The sequence below is a fragment of the Strongylocentrotus purpuratus genome, unplaced genomic scaffold (genome assembly GCF_000002235.5).
Source record: "Strongylocentrotus purpuratus isolate Spur 01 unplaced genomic scaffold, Spur_5.0 spur5_scaffold_9, whole genome shotgun sequence".
Taxonomy (NCBI): Eukaryota; Metazoa; Echinodermata; class Echinoidea; order Camarodonta; family Strongylocentrotidae; genus Strongylocentrotus; species Strongylocentrotus purpuratus.
The window spans coordinates 22,571,494-22,590,471 of record NW_022145615.1 but is presented as its reverse complement, the minus strand read 5'-3'; the positions used below and the strand labels follow the sequence as shown (position 1 = coordinate 22,590,471).

Genomic DNA, 18,978 nt, shown 5'->3' with positions numbered 1-18,978 from the left:
AAGCTTTTTCGTCTGTCGATGATAGGGCATTCAAGTGGCCCCCTGTGCCTCTCAATGTCCGTAGGTACGGGACTGCTAAAATAATCATAACGAGGTAACATTGGTACATGGTTAACAAAGTAACATCTACTATGATCATGATGCCCAAACTGCCCCGGAATTAAAGCTCAAAATAAACATAGAAATCGCTCAGATAAGTTTGATCGTTCGAGGTCCAGCTGCAGCCGCACAGGGATCGTCCATTTTAAGTTCAGTGTTTCTTTCGCAATACTTGTACAATGAGGTCAATTCAGGAGTGAAAAAATGCAAAAAATATTAATCTTGACGAAATGGCTCGACACATAAATGAAAATGTACCGACATGGTCTTTGAATGAAGAGGGCGTCGTCACCCTCGTTCCTTCAACGTCTTTCGAGGGCTGTAATAGTTGCACATGCTCAGTGTGACGAAAACGAGGGGTAGCATTGGAAATTTGTCACCTTTTCACACGAATTAATTAATTTTCTCTCTTCTCAATCTGTAACGTCAAAAGACAATGTACTTCACCATTTTTATATTCGATGTAAATAGTCAATGGTAGTGGAAGAAATGGATTTTTAAAACGGCGTAATGCAAGATCGGTGATAGTTAACAATATATTCATCAAAACAGTCGATAACTTTCACTTGCACGGAACGTCAAGGAGAATTTTTCGGAACGCATGCCTGAAGTCGAGGTTGAAGACTGTATAGATGAGAGGATTGAGAATCGAATTGCACCATCCTAACCACGTGAGCACTTGAAAAGTTACGTTTGTTACGTTACAACTCTCACACACCCCGATGATGACGTAAACAATGAAAAACGGAAGCCAACAACAAATGAAGACGCCGATGACCACTGCAAGCACAGCAGCTGCGCGTCGCTCTCGCGTCACTGAAATACGGTGTATCTTGGGCCTCGGGTAGTTGAATGAAAACGGTGTCAACGATCTCCGAGGTGAACGCGGGACTTCGTTGACGTCGGAATTGTCAGCGCCTGAAAACCCGACATCAGGAGAAACAGATGGTTCGGGTACGGTCAGGTTGAATGATGTCCGTTTGATGCTACTTATTGACGTGACGGACGCAGGAGGCGGTCTGAGAGAATTTGAAGAGTGTCCGTTGTTCGACGAACACGCTACTTTAGGGAGTTGCAGCTCGCAGTTTCCTTTCGCATATTTTACTGGGTTTTTGTTCTCGTCTGGAGAGGAGCACAGCGGTTCGGCTTGGCCATTTTCGTGTGTTTCCGAGCTGCTGGATTTTGGCTGTTTCTCCTTACACACTATCGACGGTCTCCCATGGTGCATGGTTGAGATAGCCGCCCTGATCGACTTTCCCCGTAGATGGCGTCGTGCTGCCAGAAAGATCTTGATATAAACCGCAACTACAATGAAACAAGGGATGTAAAATGTCACCGATGACGAAATGACAGCTATGGTTGGTTTGGGTGCAACCTGACAAGAGTAGTCCGCGCTATCCGCAAAGTTATCCATCAGCAAGAGAAACATGACACTCAGTAGAAGCGAGAGACCCCAGGCTGAGGATATGGCTACAGCCGCCATTACGGGTGTCCGTCTGTTCACGTACCAGACGGGGTTGGTGATAGCCATGCAACGGTCCAGAGCAATCACGCACAGGTTCCAGATGGACGCGGTGCAGAGCAGGACGTCGAGTGCCACCCAGATGTTGCAGATGACTGGACCGAGGTGCCATTTCTTGTCGCTGGTCAGTTCCTGGTAGGCTGCGAAGGGCATGATAATACCGCATACGCACAGGTCGCACACCGCCAGCGATACGATGAACGTATTCGCAACGCATCGGAGTTTCTGGAAGCGGAACACGGCTCGGCACACCAACACATTGCCGAATAGTCCACAGATGATAACGACGGGTAGAAGAGACAAAGCTGCTATCTTCGTCGACAGTGATGCACCTTGCTCGATGGCAGCGGATTCTGTCGTCTCCCTTGAGCTCGTGTTGAGGTGCAGGGGCGGATGTTCATTGGCATAGACTGACTCCGGTGACTGCGTTGTCCATGACATTTCAACAAACTGGGAAGTAAAAAATAAATAAAATAGAATGAGTTTTAATATAATAAATACGTACGTTATCATTTTTCATAAAATTTGAAAATCAAAACATTTGGACAATCGAATTTCCTTGAAGATAAACTTGAGTTCTGGTAATGCGATTGCATTGTGAAGGAAAAGGTGTGGAATGGATCATATAGCATGTAAGTAATTGTGTGTAATGCAAGGTTCTGGAGTCATCAAAATCATCATAAATTTGGCAGAGTCTTGGTAAAGTAACAATCACTTACACAGAAAGATGTATATGGGACAACACAAATGGTGTCGGGGCTAGTACTATCCCGATTTCCTTATCTTTCTCATTTCTATGCTCATTACTCAGCCAGTATACATTTTCTTCCAAAATTGTTTGGCACATGACATTTATTTGTAATCTTGAACATTCAGTGTAAGTTTCGTTAGATTCTGTGAGAATTCATTTTCTTTTTTTTACCAGAGCTCAAGTTTATCTTTAAAGGGTTATGGTGGTGATGGTTATTGGTGGTGATGGTTATTTTACCTGGCTGCTAAGAAAACATAAATGCTTGTAAGTAAGCAACCAGACGGCCGACGGCCTTAGGTCGTCTCCGAGGGACCTGGTAATGAGGATTAATGTCTTACCAAAGGGCACTAACGCATCGCCTTGGTTTCGAACCCGGGTCACCGGAATACGAGACCACTGCTCTACCGACTGAGCTATCGCGCCTTCGTTTCAATTTTTTGGAGAAAATAAATGAGTGGAACTTTGACACTACTTACTCTCCTGGCGTTCTGTTCCTGCAATGATATCTCACCCTGTCCCTATGTGCATTATGGATCACTTTGACACAATCCTTTAGAATATGACTATGGCAAATGCATTTATAAAGTAATCTTTTAATTGAATTTTTCTATTCATTTTCAACGTTTCAATTTCTGCTGGCAACGTTATGATTGAAATTAATGAACAAGTTTTCTCTACATATTAAATTAAATCAGTTTTTCTTTTAGAGACTGGGGATAAGAGTATTCAATAATCATAAGTGTCATAGTTTTGTCTTTTTTACGTAGTGAAACAAAAAAATTGTCAACGTTTCCAGGCAAATCAAAGGCTGATGGGAGCTCAAAGCTTGTCAAGAGCGGTATGAAAGGTCCATGTTCACAACTTTGAGTTCTTAACTATCTCTTAGCCGAGTCCACCAGCCCTTTTAAGGGTTACTCTAGCCTCCGAGACGAATACCATGGTATAAAGCTGAAAAGAAACTTCCCTCCTGAGTGTCATTTACGTTTTATATTGTATTGTCCATCTCACGTTGGGATCGAACAGAACACTTTTATGGAAACCTTGAAACAAATGTGTTTATCCAACCTTCACTGCATGCAGTGTACACATAGGAATTCATGAATCGAATCGTTAATGTACGTGAACAATTCAATTGTATCCCCTTATTCTTTATGGTAATAATCACAACATGTCTTAGTTAGCCTTGTGCATGTTGCGAAGGACAAGGACGTGTTCTAAAAAGAAAAAAAATCGTCTAAATGAAGATCAATGCTCTATCGTCACCTCCCCTTCACGACGTGAAAAGATAACGTCACGTGCGTCTCCACAACATCACTTGTTCTTGTGACATCAAGAGAGCATTATTTTGCCAGCATGGCTCCGGTATCAGACTGTCTTAAGAAGCCATTATGAGGACCGGCAGCCCACTAGGTTGATTGATACCCGTGAAGACACCGATCGTTGCACCCGAGCGTGGTGTCTGCCGCTGAGGGGATTGGTCAGCGAACCGGGATCATTGACGGCCGGGAGAAGATGACAGAGGGATAGAAGGGGGTAGACAAGGAAGAGGAAAAGAGAGCGAGAGAGGGGAAGAGGGATTGAAAGGACAGAGGGATAGAAGGGGGTAGACAAGGAAGAGGAAAAGAGAGCGAGAGAGGGGGAGAGGGATTGAAAGGACAGGTAGACAAGGAAGAGAGAGAGAGAAAGAGAGGGAGAGGGAGAGAGAGATAGAGGGAGAGAAAGGGAGAAAGAGAAAGAGAGAGAGAACGAGACGAAATACAGAGAGAGAGAAAGAGAGGGGGAGAAAGAGAGAGTGAGAGAGAGAGAGAGAGAGAAAGAGAGAGAGAGAGAGAGAGGGGGGGGGAGAGAGAGAGGTGGGGGAGAATTCTATAGAGAAAGAGAAGAAGGGAGATAGATAAGTAGAGGGGAGGGGTCACCGATCATTGCACCCGATCTTGGTGCCTGGATGGAGAGATAGAGGGTCGTCGAACCGCATCGTTGCATGTCATATTTGGGAGATGGATGAATAATTATAGGAATAGAGAGTTGACAGAGAGATGAAAGTAATTTTGTAGAACGCGTCAAATGAGAGTGAAAGAGAGAGACAGAGAGAGAGAGAGAGAGAGAGAGAAGGTCCTTATACTTTGTCATCATTTTACATTTTAACGAGACAAGTAGGAATGCCTACTTTAACAATATGAATAACATCATATTCTATTAAATTGAATTTATTTGGTATGTGTTTGCCATGCCAAACATGTCGTTAGTCAAATCAGATTTCACATAACCACTCGATGAGGCGGGAGGCATTTATTAAAGCCCTTTCACTGTGACAGGGTTTATTCTGTTCAGTGCCGGAGGAGGGCGCCATCCACAAATCACTGTCAGGCCCATCTATACAAAGTGTTTGGCCAACCCGGTTCGAGTTGGACACAATATGGAGACTACTGCTATGTTGGGCAAGCACAAAACAAAAGAATATACGCCATGTTGTGACTTAGTGAAATCAAGTTGGCCAAATTCTGTGTATAGATGACTCTGGTCACGGTCAATACCATGAAAACATGCATGGTATACACAGGTAGTTCCAACTCCCTGGTCTACATAAGGCTATCTGCTATCATTATTGGTGGCCTTTAATACTCACCCTCCCCCCCCCCCCATGGTTTGGTTCCCTGTCACCGATCTCAAATCATCAAAATATCCATCAGATAATTTTCTATGTATACTTTCTTTTCAAGACGTATTGTAAAACAGCCTCCGATGAATTGCATGATAAATAAAATCATTTGAATCTTGAATTATCATCTCAAAGATGTGACTGATACAATCGTGTTTTTTCATTGTTACAGTCGTCTATATGACTCTTGTTATCACCTGTAAGACTAGACTATTTCATTTGAAAACATATCTCATCGTCATATGTTGTTATAATTGGTATCCGCGAATTTCATCGTTTGGTTAAATAAAAGCTACTTCCACCTTTCCTCCGATATGCTCATTTCCCACCCCTGTAATTTTTTCAACTGTATATGGCGCAATATTTCAACAGTTTCTTGCGTTTGATACTTAATGTAAAGAATATATGTATATCACTCACTCACAATGGAGGCACCCCCACCCAAATGGGATAACCTTTCCGTTTTGTTTTGTTTTCTATCTTTCTTTTTTGTCTTGTTTGTCAGAAAATCTGGAGTACAACACTATCCACATTTTAAGAGCGATTACAGTATGTGAAAACGCCCTGCTTACAGGAATCAGTTCATACTCACTGATGCTTTGGCACACAAATGACAATATCATTATGTATCTATACACAGCAAATCCTAGAGATATCTATTTACAAAAAAATAATAAGGATATAATGGCCTTATAAGGCGATACGCGACAGTCATACGGATCGTGTAATCTGCATTCACAGAGGACATTGTTGCACTCGGGATTCCCCATCGTACTTCAATATATGTACTTCAACTATATGAGACAATTGGGCATTGCATCACATGTCTCATCTGGCGTATAGATCGGTCCAGCAAACTGAGTGAGAAGGGGTCTTATTGCCGTATCTTCTGCGCGAACCTATATAAGGGGGGCCATCGCCTGCCCCCCCCCCCCCTTCCCTTGGAAATCTGTGTCACCAGACATAGGATTTTTGTCTGTTCCGTTTGTTTTGCTTTATAAAAAGACAATACAAATAACAATGGGTCAGTTAATCAGGATATTCTTATTCTAACCCCCACCCCACCCATGTAATTCAGACACATTTTGCCTGGAAAGAACTAATAGAACCTAGCAATTAAGGCACAGTTGCCATTGCTATAATGTTGGAATAAGGCATTTGACCCCACCCCCCCCCCCCCCAACAAAAATCGGGGTTTGGGATCGACTTCTCTGTTACCGGGATAGACTACACTATATATTAATCTGTGCGCCGTTTCATTTTTATTCGGTACACATCTGATAATGATTTTTTTTATCATGAAATGTGTACTTTTGTATTTCAACACTTGTTTCTACTTTTTGTTAATTTCGGAGGAGAGTAATGTGATATTTGATTAATGTGTTCCCTTCCTAAAAAAGCATTCAGACAATGAATCTCTCCCATATCGAAAGCAAATAGCCGAACCCTCTGATCAATGCAAATAAACGAATAGTACACTTTGTCAACGTTCATGGAGACAGATATAAAGCCATTGTTTGTGTTTTTTGTTTCTTTTGTTTGGTGGACCATTTCCCCCATTTCCAAGCATTGCGCAAAACATTTCGATATTAATAAAGCACATGCACTTTTTATGTTGACCTAGGGGGATTTCACTGTTGCCCATTTAGTTATGACATTTTTTTTCCTACCTTTTTTTCCTTTAAAGAGAAAGTTGAGTTCTGGGAAGAGGTGAAAATGATTTGTGAGCGTTATCATTGTCATAATGCAAGTGTGGAAGAACATCAGATAAAAAATGTCTCCTGTAAAGCATGTCTCTTCAAATGCCTAATATGGCATGTAACAGCATAAACATCAGTACGGATTTGTATATGCCTTCCCCATTCTCTCTCAGTAGAAAAAAATTTATACAAAAACATTCATTCCCGGTCCCCCCGAAATATTGAAATTTCAAGCCCTTCATACACATCTTGTTCCTGTTTTTTTCTCAATGATATTGTGTGCCTGGGATACAGAAGATGAAAAACTCGTGTAGTGAAGGTGACCATTTTGTTGACCAAGAAACACTGACATTGCAGACACGCATAATTATAGACCCCTCTTTGGATTAGTTGTAAAGCGGATAAAAAACGCTTACCCAACTTCATGCATATCAGAAGGAAAGACTGAAACTTTGGGATGACATAGATAAGTTATTCTGTGACAAAGAACAAGAAATATAAGGGGGAGGGTGGGAAGAAAGAAGAGAAGAGAGAGGGGGTTAGAGGGAATAGAGGGGTGAGAGAAAGAGAGAGGGACAGAGAGAGAGAGAGAGAGAGAGAGAAGAAGAAAAGAAGAGAGGGAGAGAGACAGAGACAGAGGTAGAGAGAGAGAGAGAGAGGGGGGGATGTGAGTGGGGAGGGAGAAAGGAGAGAGTGTAGAGGAGATATACACTTGGGTGAGAGGATGGGAGGTAGAGATAGAGAGAGAGAGAGAGAGAGAGAGAGAGAGAGGGAGGGAGAGAGAGAGAGAAAGAGAGAGAGAGAGAAAGCGGGACATAGACAGTGAGAGACAAACAGAGAAGAGGAAAGGTACGGAGACAAATAAAGTTCAGAATCATGTCCTGAAATAGTTTAACCTTTTAATTATTATCAATTTCCCTAAATGCATTCAAACATTGAATCTCTCTCATATCGAAAGGCAAATAGCCGAACCCTATGATCAATGCAAATAAACGCTTAGTACACTTTGTCAACGTTCATGGAGACAGCTATACAGGTCCGTGGAAAGCCATTGTTTGCGGTTTTTGTTTCTTTTGTTAGTGGACTATTTCTAGGCAACGCAATACACTCCGATGATAATTATGAATTACAATAATTTGTTATGATGACATAGGGGATTTCTTGAGCCACGTGCACAAATCAAAATACCATGTTGCCCATATAGTTCTGATATTCTTCTTCCTACCCTTGTTCGTGACTAATCTCACCGTCACAATCATTTAAACAAAGAAAGAAAGCATGCTCCTACTGTATGGGCATCAGTTTATATACAATTACGCCATAGCTAAAATACCAGTACAATTTGTCGCCAGAACTCTGAATGCATGGCGTCTTACCAACATCCGGGGCGGATCGGGGACAATCAGAAAGAATCGAGAGGGTGGGGGGGGGGGGGGCAAACGGTGCAACTTTTTAACCAATATTCTTTTGTAGCCGCCCCCCCCCCCCTCCTCCAAAAAAAATTATTAAAAAAAATGTCTAAAACATTCATTCCTGGGAATCAAAAAAGATTGGGGATTGGTATTTCCCGCGAAATACTGACATATCTAGCCCTTAATACACATCTTTTCCATGTTCTTTTCATATTAGGATGGGAGGGGTTGTTTCGCCCCACCCCTTAAATCCGATGGGGATCTGCCCTTACACCCGCCATCTCATCAATCAGTAGAGGATTGCAATCACATTCCATTACAGAACAAAACCGACCTGACCGCAATTTTTTAAAGTTATGGTATAGCACGCCATCTTGCGCAATGTGAACGAGGTTAGGGAAATCCCCCTCCGAAGTACCCGCTGGTGCATGGACAAGGTGTTACCAGTGTTTGTACTGGCCTCGCCTGGCATGGGTCTCGATTTGTCACGAAACTGACTAAAGCGGACCACTCAAGTTCCTTATTCGTGGCTGAATCGAAACCATGATCACGCCATGACAACTCGCAAATAAGTGGGTGTATCCCTGCAGGGTTTAAACAAAATAAATGACTCCCACAAGATTTCCAAGCGGATTCATACATGTATATAACAAAGGTTTTCCGCGTAGCAAAACAAACTGGTTCCATTGTCATTTGCTAGTCACCATGCAAAAGCTGTGGTAGGGTAGCTTCGATCTGCCCTGATCCAGCGCACGTAGGCCTACATCAACTATCATCATACTGTAGCTAGGCCAGCAGAACGGACGCTGCAGTTATCACACAGGTAATTATGATACTTTATGTCACTCACGGGCCTGTATTTGCATGATAATACCCAATACGTTAAATTGTAATCAACATTTATTGAAGCGTATTCGCCTTTGATTGTGTCCGTATAGTAATACATAATGATATGTTAAAACATTCATTGTTGGATCAGGAAGCGTGCATGATGCCCAGTCCCAGTACACAGTCAGAGCAGGGAGTTGATATCACTCCTTGGTTAGTGTATACAGTACATATTTGAATGTCAGTTTTAGGTATACATACTATGTACGTTGTCTTTTTTCTGAAATGGACTATCCAACCGTTTTATCATTCTATCATTGTTATATAAGTCTTTGATTTTGTTATATTGTGTTATTGTTTTTGATGATGATTTTCGGAAATAAAACAAACAAACCAATGGTTAAAACCAAACTATGAACATGGCGGACAAAGAAAGCGGAACAAATATACAGTTCCTCAGGTAGACAATATTAAGGAACATCACTTCACTGCTATTATGTAAAAAGGTGAATATGCATGTGACTCCTTTCCTTCACATTTTTACATAATAGCAGTGAAGGGATGTTTCTTTGTCTACCTGAGGAACTGTATATTTTGTTTTTGTCCGCTTTCTTTGTCAGTCATGTTCATAGTACATAGACCTACTACGTAGTAGGTCCATGGTCAAACCGTGGGAATTCTGTTTAGGCATTCAGTTTCCGCGTTCTTTCCATTCGTCCACGGACAATTTGACACGATGATACGTACAGCTATGCAATATGCAAAGTCAATACGTTGCTATTATAATTAGTTTGTGCACTACGGCTGTATTGTAAGCGTAATTGGACAAGGTACTGTGACAGCGATTGTGCAGGTAACTGTGAATTTAGAATATTGTAGGCTATGATAGTGCACTCATAGGGGGGGGGGGGCACCCGCCTTGCACACACAACTTTAAAAGGTGCTGGGGGGGGGGGGGTCAATACAATGCTTTAAAATGCCTATTCTTAACAGCCACGATTTTGAGAGTCCTTATGGTGATACTGTGGGGAGGAAGGGGGAGGGGGGAGGGGGGAGGGGGGAGGGGCTGGGGAGGGGGGGGGGGGAGTGCCAGGTAAAATGTCAGAGGTAATAAATGCCAAACGTAAAGCGTCAGAGGTAAACATACCAGAGGTACAAATGGAAGAGACACAAATGCGAGAGGTAAACGAATGTACACTCATAAATTTTACCTCTGACATTTTTACACCGAACCGGGAGGGGCACTCCCCTTCAACACTCCACGCATAGCGCCCCCCCCCCCCCCCCGGCCCCTAATTTTGAGAACCAGTTTACGCTTGGCTAGGCTTATGTATGTGTTGCACAATTATTTATATTGTATTCAAATAACATGTTTTGAATGGTTTTGAAAAGCAAACAAAAGCAAATAAAAAGAGCAAACAATCAGTGGAAAGGAAGTCTGTTGGGGCATGGTTATAGTAAATTCTTTGTCACGAGACCCAGTCATGAGACAGCTGAATTAGACCAGCTTTAATGAGAAATGTGCCAGCTTGTTTAACCCAGTTACACCAAAGATATCGACAACAGGACCCTGCCTCATAAAGAGTTGCGATTAATTCGAATCATGCAATCGCAACTTGAAACTAATTGCAACTATTTTATTAAGTACACAGTTGCGATTAATTTTCAGATGTGATCAAACGCATTCCCTGACCGTACAAAATTGTACAGCGGAACCTGAAATTGAATGACCAAGAAACGGTCGATTTGGAGTCGGTGAAGAATCACTCGGGCGGTGTGACTGAGATATGCATTTAGGGTATGTTAATAATTAATAGGGTAGCAACGGCGGCGCGTCCCATCACCCCCCCCCCCCCCCCCTCCCCCTCAATCGAGTAGCAAAAAAAAAGAAAGATGTTGTGTTTATAAGAAGAGGAAGAACAAGAGGAGGAGGAAGGCACTGTGAAAACAAAACGAATCGCCCCTCCCATATTCCCACTTCCTCAATGCTTGATTTGAATCATGTGCGGTGTTCGTGCACGGTTTCACACCCAATACCAAATGGACAGCTGGTTATCGTCTCAATTTACAGTGCATACGTTGCCACTGACCAGCACGTAGCGTATCCAAATCAGATGGATTAGGGGCAGCTCCCCCCCCCCCCCCATACACAAGTTTAGTGAAAATGAACTGTAGCTTTTCCTTTATCATACGTTGATATTTTTGTAATCATGATGATATACAAAATTTTGACTGTAATTTCCACCAATATAATTCTCATTATTTTGTATCGAAACTTATAATGAATTTCCGTTAGTGGTAAAAGAGTTTAACTGGTTTCACATAACTGTGTGAAAATAATGAAACATGCCTTTACAGTGAAGGTTGATTTCTGGGAAGAGGTGACAAATAATTCGTGAGCGTTATCATTGTTATTATGCAAGGGTGGAAGAACATCAGATTAAACATGTTCCCTGAAAAGCATGGCTCTTCAAATACTTTCATATTCTAAATATGGCATGTAACAGCATAACAATCGGGACGGATTTGCCACATGTTCGTGTAGCCCCATATACACCTTTCTTTGTACATTGCTTGTAACTTTACCAAGACTGGGCCAAATTTCTTATCATTTGGATGATTCCAGAACCTTGCAGTACACACCAATACTTTTATGCTCGATAATCGACCTTTTCTGATCGATTCCACACCGTTTGTTTCACAATGCAATTGCATGACCAGAATCGTATAAAATTCTAGTGTTCTCGGGTTTTCTTGCAGACAGCAGACGTTATCCTGTGATTCCTAAAGTTTAGATTGCAAGGCTCTCGTTTACAGCAAGCTGTAGTCAGCTTTCGCAAGGCCGCAATGGCTGATTCGAAGCTCATTACAGCGATTGGGGAGGAGCTGGAATGCCCGGTTTGCGCCGACTACTTCACAGATGCATGCTTCTTATCTTGCATGCATTCCTTCTGCAGAGCATGCTTAGAGAAGTGCGACAAGACATACGGGCGTGGTGGCAAGACTTCAATGAGTTGTCCTATGTGCAGGAAGGTGACCATGCTGGGGAAGATCGGGGTAGCTGCACTACTGACGGACTACACCAGCAACAGGCTGGTAGAGCGTCTCAAGAGTGGCATCAAAGAACGAGCCGCTGGGTACTCGAAAGTGGACGCCATGACTTGCCAGAACTGTCGGGATGGCGTCGTAGTTTCCTACTGCCTTTCCTGCTGCCATTTCATATGCGCCAACTGTCATTCGATTCACTCCAAATTAGTCGCTATGAAAACCCACGAGGTCATCCCATTGAAGGATCTACGCAAGGGCAACGTGACGGTGGTGCGTACAGAGAATCCTCAGTTCTGCGGCCTTCACAGGTTGGACACCATATGCTTCTGCTACACCTGCCAACGCTACCAGTGTGACCTGTGCTGTATGCTGGATCGGAATCGCGAAGGACATAGCTGTACTGAACCGAGCCACAATGACAACTCCGAGTCGATTGCAGAGAAAAAGAAAGCGGGGATCGTAAAAGCAGTGGGGATATTGTCTAAGAAAAGGAGTTCTGTTGAAGAGCAGCAAGGGGAAGTGAAGCGAATGAGGGCAAGCGTCAAAAGGCACTACGGCGCCATGAAAGACCAACTGAAAAGCACCCATGATTTAAGGCTCCGAACCGTCACCAGGGTTATGACTGAAAAACATAACGACCTTGTGAAGGTGATTGATGACGATCAACAACTTATGCTTACCAAGATTGCATCAGTGGACGAAGTTCTGGGGCACACGGAGTCCCGTACTTTGGAAGCAAAATCGATCGGTGATAATGCTCTCAAAGACGGACAGCATGCCGAAATAGCCGCAGTCAATGATTACCTCGAAAGCGTCATCTCTAGTTTAGACGAAGACGTAACCCCCGACAGGGTGCTGAAACAAATCAAGCAATATGCTGACAAGGTCAAGTTAACCCCTATTGCAGCGGATAAAGATGTAGAATCCCTCGCTTCACTTGGTGACATTTTTCGTCCACATGTTTGGGAAGACATCGAAGTGTCTGGGCTCGACCTTGATGACCCACTCCGAGCAATATGCTACAATGCTGCACTCGAGTCTTTCGTTGTTTCCTCCAAAAACTCAATCAGTACTATCGACCTTGATGGAAAAGCAAGTCACGTTTTCACTTTCGAAAACGGACTTAATGTGCAAGATATCGCAGTCGATAAAGAAGGTACTACGAGTTACGTGCTCTTTGACGACAACCGTATCAGGGTCTTCCAAGATCAATCATGGGGCAAATATACGGGTGTGATTGAAGTTCCGAAAAATGGCAGAGAGTCTACGCTTTCATCCCTGTCCATCAATGACGATGGTGTGGTCATAGTGGGAGACCAAGCGACACAGACAATTGTCGGGTGCTCTTCGACTGCCTTCCAGAAGATGACGGACATTTCACCGATCAAAATGACCTTCACCAGTAGCGGGGAGCTGGCTGTTGTGTGTCGCAACATAAAGCAGATAAGTGCCAAAAGCTCTGGCCGTTGGAATGAAGCTGGGGTGTCCGTTAAGATATTTGGAGTGGAGGAACGGAGGGAAAACGTCGTAGTCCAGAACAACTGGCAGGCTGCCGCTGTTGCATCAAAGGCAAGGAATAGTAGCAACGTTGGACTGTTCTTCGCTTTGGGAATATACGTTTTGGATGATGGACGTCAACTTACATCTTTGGCTGAATACGACAGGTGAGTTCATATTTAGGTTACTAAATTCACACGGTCGCAAAGGTTTTAAGCAATTACCTCCAGGATAATTACAATACCCTATGCTTCAGGGTTGGTAGCAATAATTTGGTTGCTTAGAACCGAAGTAACTATGGGTATATTAATTTTGTTTTTGTTTCACTTAGAACGCATGATACAGTGGAAGTGCTATTTCATCTATTACTATTGATTCTTTATAAGATATATTGTGAGGCAAAAACATTGGAGAGTTGTATTCGCCCATGAATACGAAAAGCCCAAATGCTTTTATTTATTCTGTACAATTTAATACCAAAATAATAAATTTGTTCAACGGTTTCAGTTTTTCCTGGTTAAATATCTTTGGTGAAAAAATAGTAGCGGCATTTAATGAAAATGTGACATATTAAATGAAAGCCGATGTCATCTTAAACAATTTCTAATATTTTCAACCATTCCCATTTTTTGTTCAGTTTCGGGACACAACACGATGTAGTCTTCAAGGACAAAGAATTGCCAGCCAACCTCGTGGATGGTGCATCACCCCTTCTCGCTGCAGACGACGAGGGCAACACCATTGCCGTATACACGGTTTCAAACATGTGGCTATTCCGGAGACGTGATTTCAGCTCGATCTAAATCTGGTGACCCATGCCGGGTACGATGCGATAGATAATTGAGCCCTTCGCTCATTGTATGACCAGACTACGATCCAATTTTGAAAGGATTTAAAATAGCATTTGAAATGAATATTCAGGCATATCAAATTACAGGTAGTTATCTTCTGAATAGTCACATGGATGATCATTTCGAAATGTCGGAAAATTCTTAACTTCATTGTATCCAGGAAAATCTAAATTGACTCCAAATCGCAATGACGTCAGATCAGTCGTGCAATTGTCTACGATTTGAAGGCGTTTACTCCAAATGGAACGATCACGTGGAACTAAAATGACAATTACCTGTATTCATAATTATTATCATTCATAACTGTTACATCAATGGTGAAGATGATATTTACTTAAATTTGTACATGTGATTCTGTTGGGATTTCTCAAAAAATAGGATCGCAGTAAAATTGAACAATGTGCAGTGGGGTTTTACTCTTTTTAGTAGCTATATTTTATCCTTTTAGATACGCTTTGAGTTTGTTATTGAGAGTTGTCCTTGGGGCTCATTTTGTTACTCGTTATCTTTATCATTATAACTGTCAATAATATTAGTGCGATGTATTGAGAAGGCCGCACAAATGGAAACAAAGTTGCAAAATAAACCAGTGGACGGTTATAAGAAATGATATATTCAACAACATCAGCGATGTTGTTGTTTACATTTAAATGTTGAGTGTCTGGCTCTGTATACTTTATATAGGTACCTATACAGAGGCTGAAAGTTGTCAAGGAGGGAGGGCCGAACTAATTGTTGAAGAACCGTGACAAGATTTTTTTTCTTTTTACCATCTTGTAATTTTCAAAAGTTGTTTTGTTTAAATAATTTGTAAAGTGCTATTATATCTCGGGTGGAAGGGAGAGGGGAGGGGGCAGAGGATGAATTTTTCGGATATGATTTTGAAAGGGCTGGTCCCTTCGGCCCATCCCTGGATCCCCATTGTATACTAAAGATGACACAGATATGAACCCTTTGTGTAATTCCTTTAGATAGAGCAGCTATTAACTAGCATAAGTACTACATTGCTATAAATAAAATAATAACTTGAAACCGCCCCCTCCTCCTTATGAAATTAATTAGACACGAATGGACACCTGATAAATGATAATTATTATAATCTTGTATATTATGATACAGAATAAATAATGTTTATTAGTAATGTGCCAAATCAAAGAAACAACTAAAAAATAAACTGGAAAACAGTTTGGGACTACAATGAATTGTAGTGACCAGATTGTGCTAATCCGAGGGAATGCTTTAAAATGTACGTCAGTTTCTGCAAGCTTCAGGGAGTTCGTGAATTACTTTCTATTTCATGACTTCTCCCCCCCCCCCCTCCTCCCAAATCGATAATGCCATATGATTTCTTACATACATGTTCAACGAACCAGAATCTCCTTCATTGCAATTTCGCCGCCAGCCCTGAAACTCATTTTCAATTTGCTATAGCCTTAATATACATCTGCAATTTTATTGGACTTCGCTACTATGATTCCACAGTTTGTGGTTTGGATCAATAACTAACTAGTAATTGTTGTCTATTACCATCGCGTGCCAATGAAAAGTTTCTAATTGGATGACGTTGACCACATAATTACCCATTCAGGGATATTCCGGAATTCCCACTCAGTTATCTGATATTTCATGATATGGATTATTAGTATCAGTACATGTCTTTCTTTAGTCACACGAAAATTCACCGAATGGGGAATAACAGTGACATAAAGTGGCGGATCCCAGATTCTCTTGCTGAAGGGAGGGGGGGGGGATATCAAAACCCCCTTTTTGATATATTACATTTTGTGTTGCGTTATTCCTTGAAGATTTTCCACCCGTCCCATGCCCCTTCCCCCCCCCCCCCAAGAAAAAAAGGGGTCATCCTATTTAGGATGCTTTATTTGTTTACTTCAAATTGCTCGCACAAGACCCCTAAAGGTTATCACACTTTCAGCTGCCTTTTGAGGTCTGAAATTAATGCGGGTGGGGGAGGGGGGGGGGGTGCAAATTTCCTATTACTCGATGTACTCTTAATTTTATGCTAGAATGACTTAATATATTAACTAGGGGAGGGCAAAATGATTGTTATGTGTTTGATTTCTGAAGTACAATGTCAATATATTGGCTTTAATAAGAAAGTTGAGTTTTGGAAAGCGGAAAGGTGAGAAGTAAATGGTTAGCTTTTCATTATTTTATGTTTTTCGGGGAGTATATCCCCCAAAATCACCTGAAAAGGACTACTCTTCAAATGCCATTGTATTCGACATACGACAAGCAATGGCTGAAACATTTGGACCAAGCCTTTATGTAATGCCGTATGTCTGTGTAGTCCCATATACACATATCTGTGTTCAATACATCTGTCTTTCAGCAAGACATTGTCTTATACATGTTATATAATTTCCAAAACCTCACAGTATTATGTGCCAAATAGTCTACATTTTCCAAACGCTACAAAGACAGTTTTTTCACAATGTAATCGCGTGACCAGAACTCATTTTGTTATCCTTGAAATGTGAAATTATGCGTTATTTGGAGTAGCTATTATGATTGTGTAGGTGCCAATTAAGTACAGTTATTGTTGTGGTATCGGTTTGAGTGTTATTGGAAAGGCATAACCGGGTGTACATGGTATTCAGTCTGCAATAATGTAACAAGTATGTGATATTTTAATTGCGAAAATGTGTCGCCATTTCATCCTATGGTTTGTTAAGCAATATATATGTATACTGGTATCTCAATGGGGTGCCTGGATATTGACCTGGATATTGTGAATAAGAAAGTGAAGTGTGAAAATTATCGCAGAAAGATTATATATGTACCTCGTTCTTTTTCTTTCTCCCCTCTCTCTCCCTCTCTCCCTCTCTCACACACTCTCATTCCCTCTCTCTCTCTCTCTCTCTCACACACTCTCTTTTTCTCTCTCTCACACTCTCCCTTTCTCTCTCTCTCTCTCTCACACTCTCCTTTTCTCTCTCTCTCTCTTTCTATCACACTTTCTTGTTTGATCTCTTTTGCCCCCTCTCCATTTGCCACGTTTTCTCTTACTCTCTTTCTCTCATCCCCTTTCCCTAAAATCTACTTTTTCTTTCAATATATTTTTAGCTTTCATATGGGACATTTCATTCTGTTAAAATTGATGTTTTGAATATCAGAGTGAAATGTTTAAATGCCAGATAGCCATTGTACTATCTCTCAGTCTTTCTCTCTCTCTTTATTTCTATCCACCTTCGTACTCTCTTTCTCATCCTTTCTCTTTCTCTCTTTCATTTTCCATCTCGCGCTCTATTTTTCTCTCATTGTATTCTTAATTCGATTAAGAGTAATGCAATCTGATGTACACCCTAAATATCTAACTGAGACCCAAATGTTGTAGCGTTTCATCACCCAACCTATTAATGTGCATCTTTATCGAGAATTTTTAGGTTTACAACTCATTTTAGACCATTTCCTCCAAGTTCTTGTTCAGATTTAGATTTCAGCGTTAGCTTAGTTTAGATTATTAAGTGTTGATTCTTATCTCATATCATGAGAATGAATAATTCATTTGTAACTATCATTTTGAAGGTAGTATTACAATGTTAAACGGAAATGAAAGTACAATGTAGTCAAATTATGCAAACCCCTTTTCATTATGTTTCCTGTAAAAATGAATATTTTCATAATAACTGTGCCTTCGGTTTCTCTGTTTTCTATTTCCGTTTTGGCGAAATCAAGGAAACCAAACGTAAAATACAAAGTTCAATGTTTTATATTATAAAGAATGTTTTACTCATTGTTTGGGTTATATTTCTGTCTATGGCAACGCTGAGTGATTTTGTATCACTTTCTCCATAATGTTTATCAGTTCCTTCGATTGTGTTCATATCGAAGTAAACGTAAATGTGGAAATCATATTGTACTTTGAGCATGTATCAAATATATGGCAAATACTGCAATCATGTTATGAACAGAAATTGAAACCTTTGTGCCATTAAGGAAGTGATTTTTTGTTGTTCGTTTGTTTGATTTTGTGGGTTTTTCTCTTTTACTTTTTTTTTTATTACTTATGGTTCCTTTAACAAAATAATCTATTATTCATTGCAGATTAACGTGTGTGACTGCAACGTTAATGAGTGGGTGTTACAGGTTAAACAAACATACTATTTCTGAATGATGAGTCATTCATACCACGTTTGCCCGTCATGTTACAATACACGTGTTTGAATCTTTGAATTAGACAATAATTATTGAATGCACTTGGATACAACCTTTATGCGTGTTTTTCGAGCCAGCCATGTTGCAGTGTCCAGGGGCATAGAGGGGCGACCACCCCCTCCCCCCTCCCCCGTGCAAGATATTATTTACGTTTGATTTTTCTTATGACAAAGACATTATCTATGGTACTTATTGATACCCGGTACAAAATAACCCCCCCCCCAAGATCTGATTTATCTTTGCTTTCATTTAAACACAGGTATTAATTGGTGTTAATAAAACTGATTGCACCCTTGTTAAAAAAAATTAGAAAGAATTCACGTAGCGAAGAATAAGTGGGGGAGTAGTTGAATGACACACGCCTTTAAGACTATTAAAACAACAACAACAATAACCCGGATATACCCCCGGCCCCTCGAAAAATCTATGGTTTAT

General features: G+C 41.2%; 2 protein-coding genes across 2 annotated transcripts; one reads left to right on the top strand and one right to left on the bottom strand.

Moving 5' to 3' along the window:
* Positions 1-500: 500 nt before the first annotated feature.
* LOC590347 (octopamine receptor) lies at positions 501-3,311 on the bottom strand. The gene is made up of 2 exons (XM_030976386.1): positions 3,288-3,311; positions 501-2,071 (listed from the first exon to the last, which is right to left on the bottom strand). The coding sequence occupies exons 1-2, from the start codon at positions 3,309-3,311 to the stop codon at positions 662-664; spliced, it is 1,434 nt and encodes a 477-aa protein (XP_030832246.1). The 3' UTR covers positions 501-661.
* Positions 3,312-8,604: 5,293 nt separating this feature from the next.
* On the top strand, positions 8,605-17,142 carry LOC100893666 (tripartite motif-containing protein 59). Its single transcript, XM_030977140.1, has 3 exons — positions 8,605-8,966; positions 11,732-13,683; positions 14,154-17,142. The coding sequence occupies exons 2-3, from the start codon at positions 11,819-11,821 to the stop codon at positions 14,317-14,319; spliced, it is 2,031 nt and encodes a 676-aa protein (XP_030833000.1). The 5' UTR covers positions 8,605-8,966; positions 11,732-11,818; the 3' UTR covers positions 14,320-17,142.
* Positions 17,143-18,978: the final 1,836 nt, after the last annotated feature.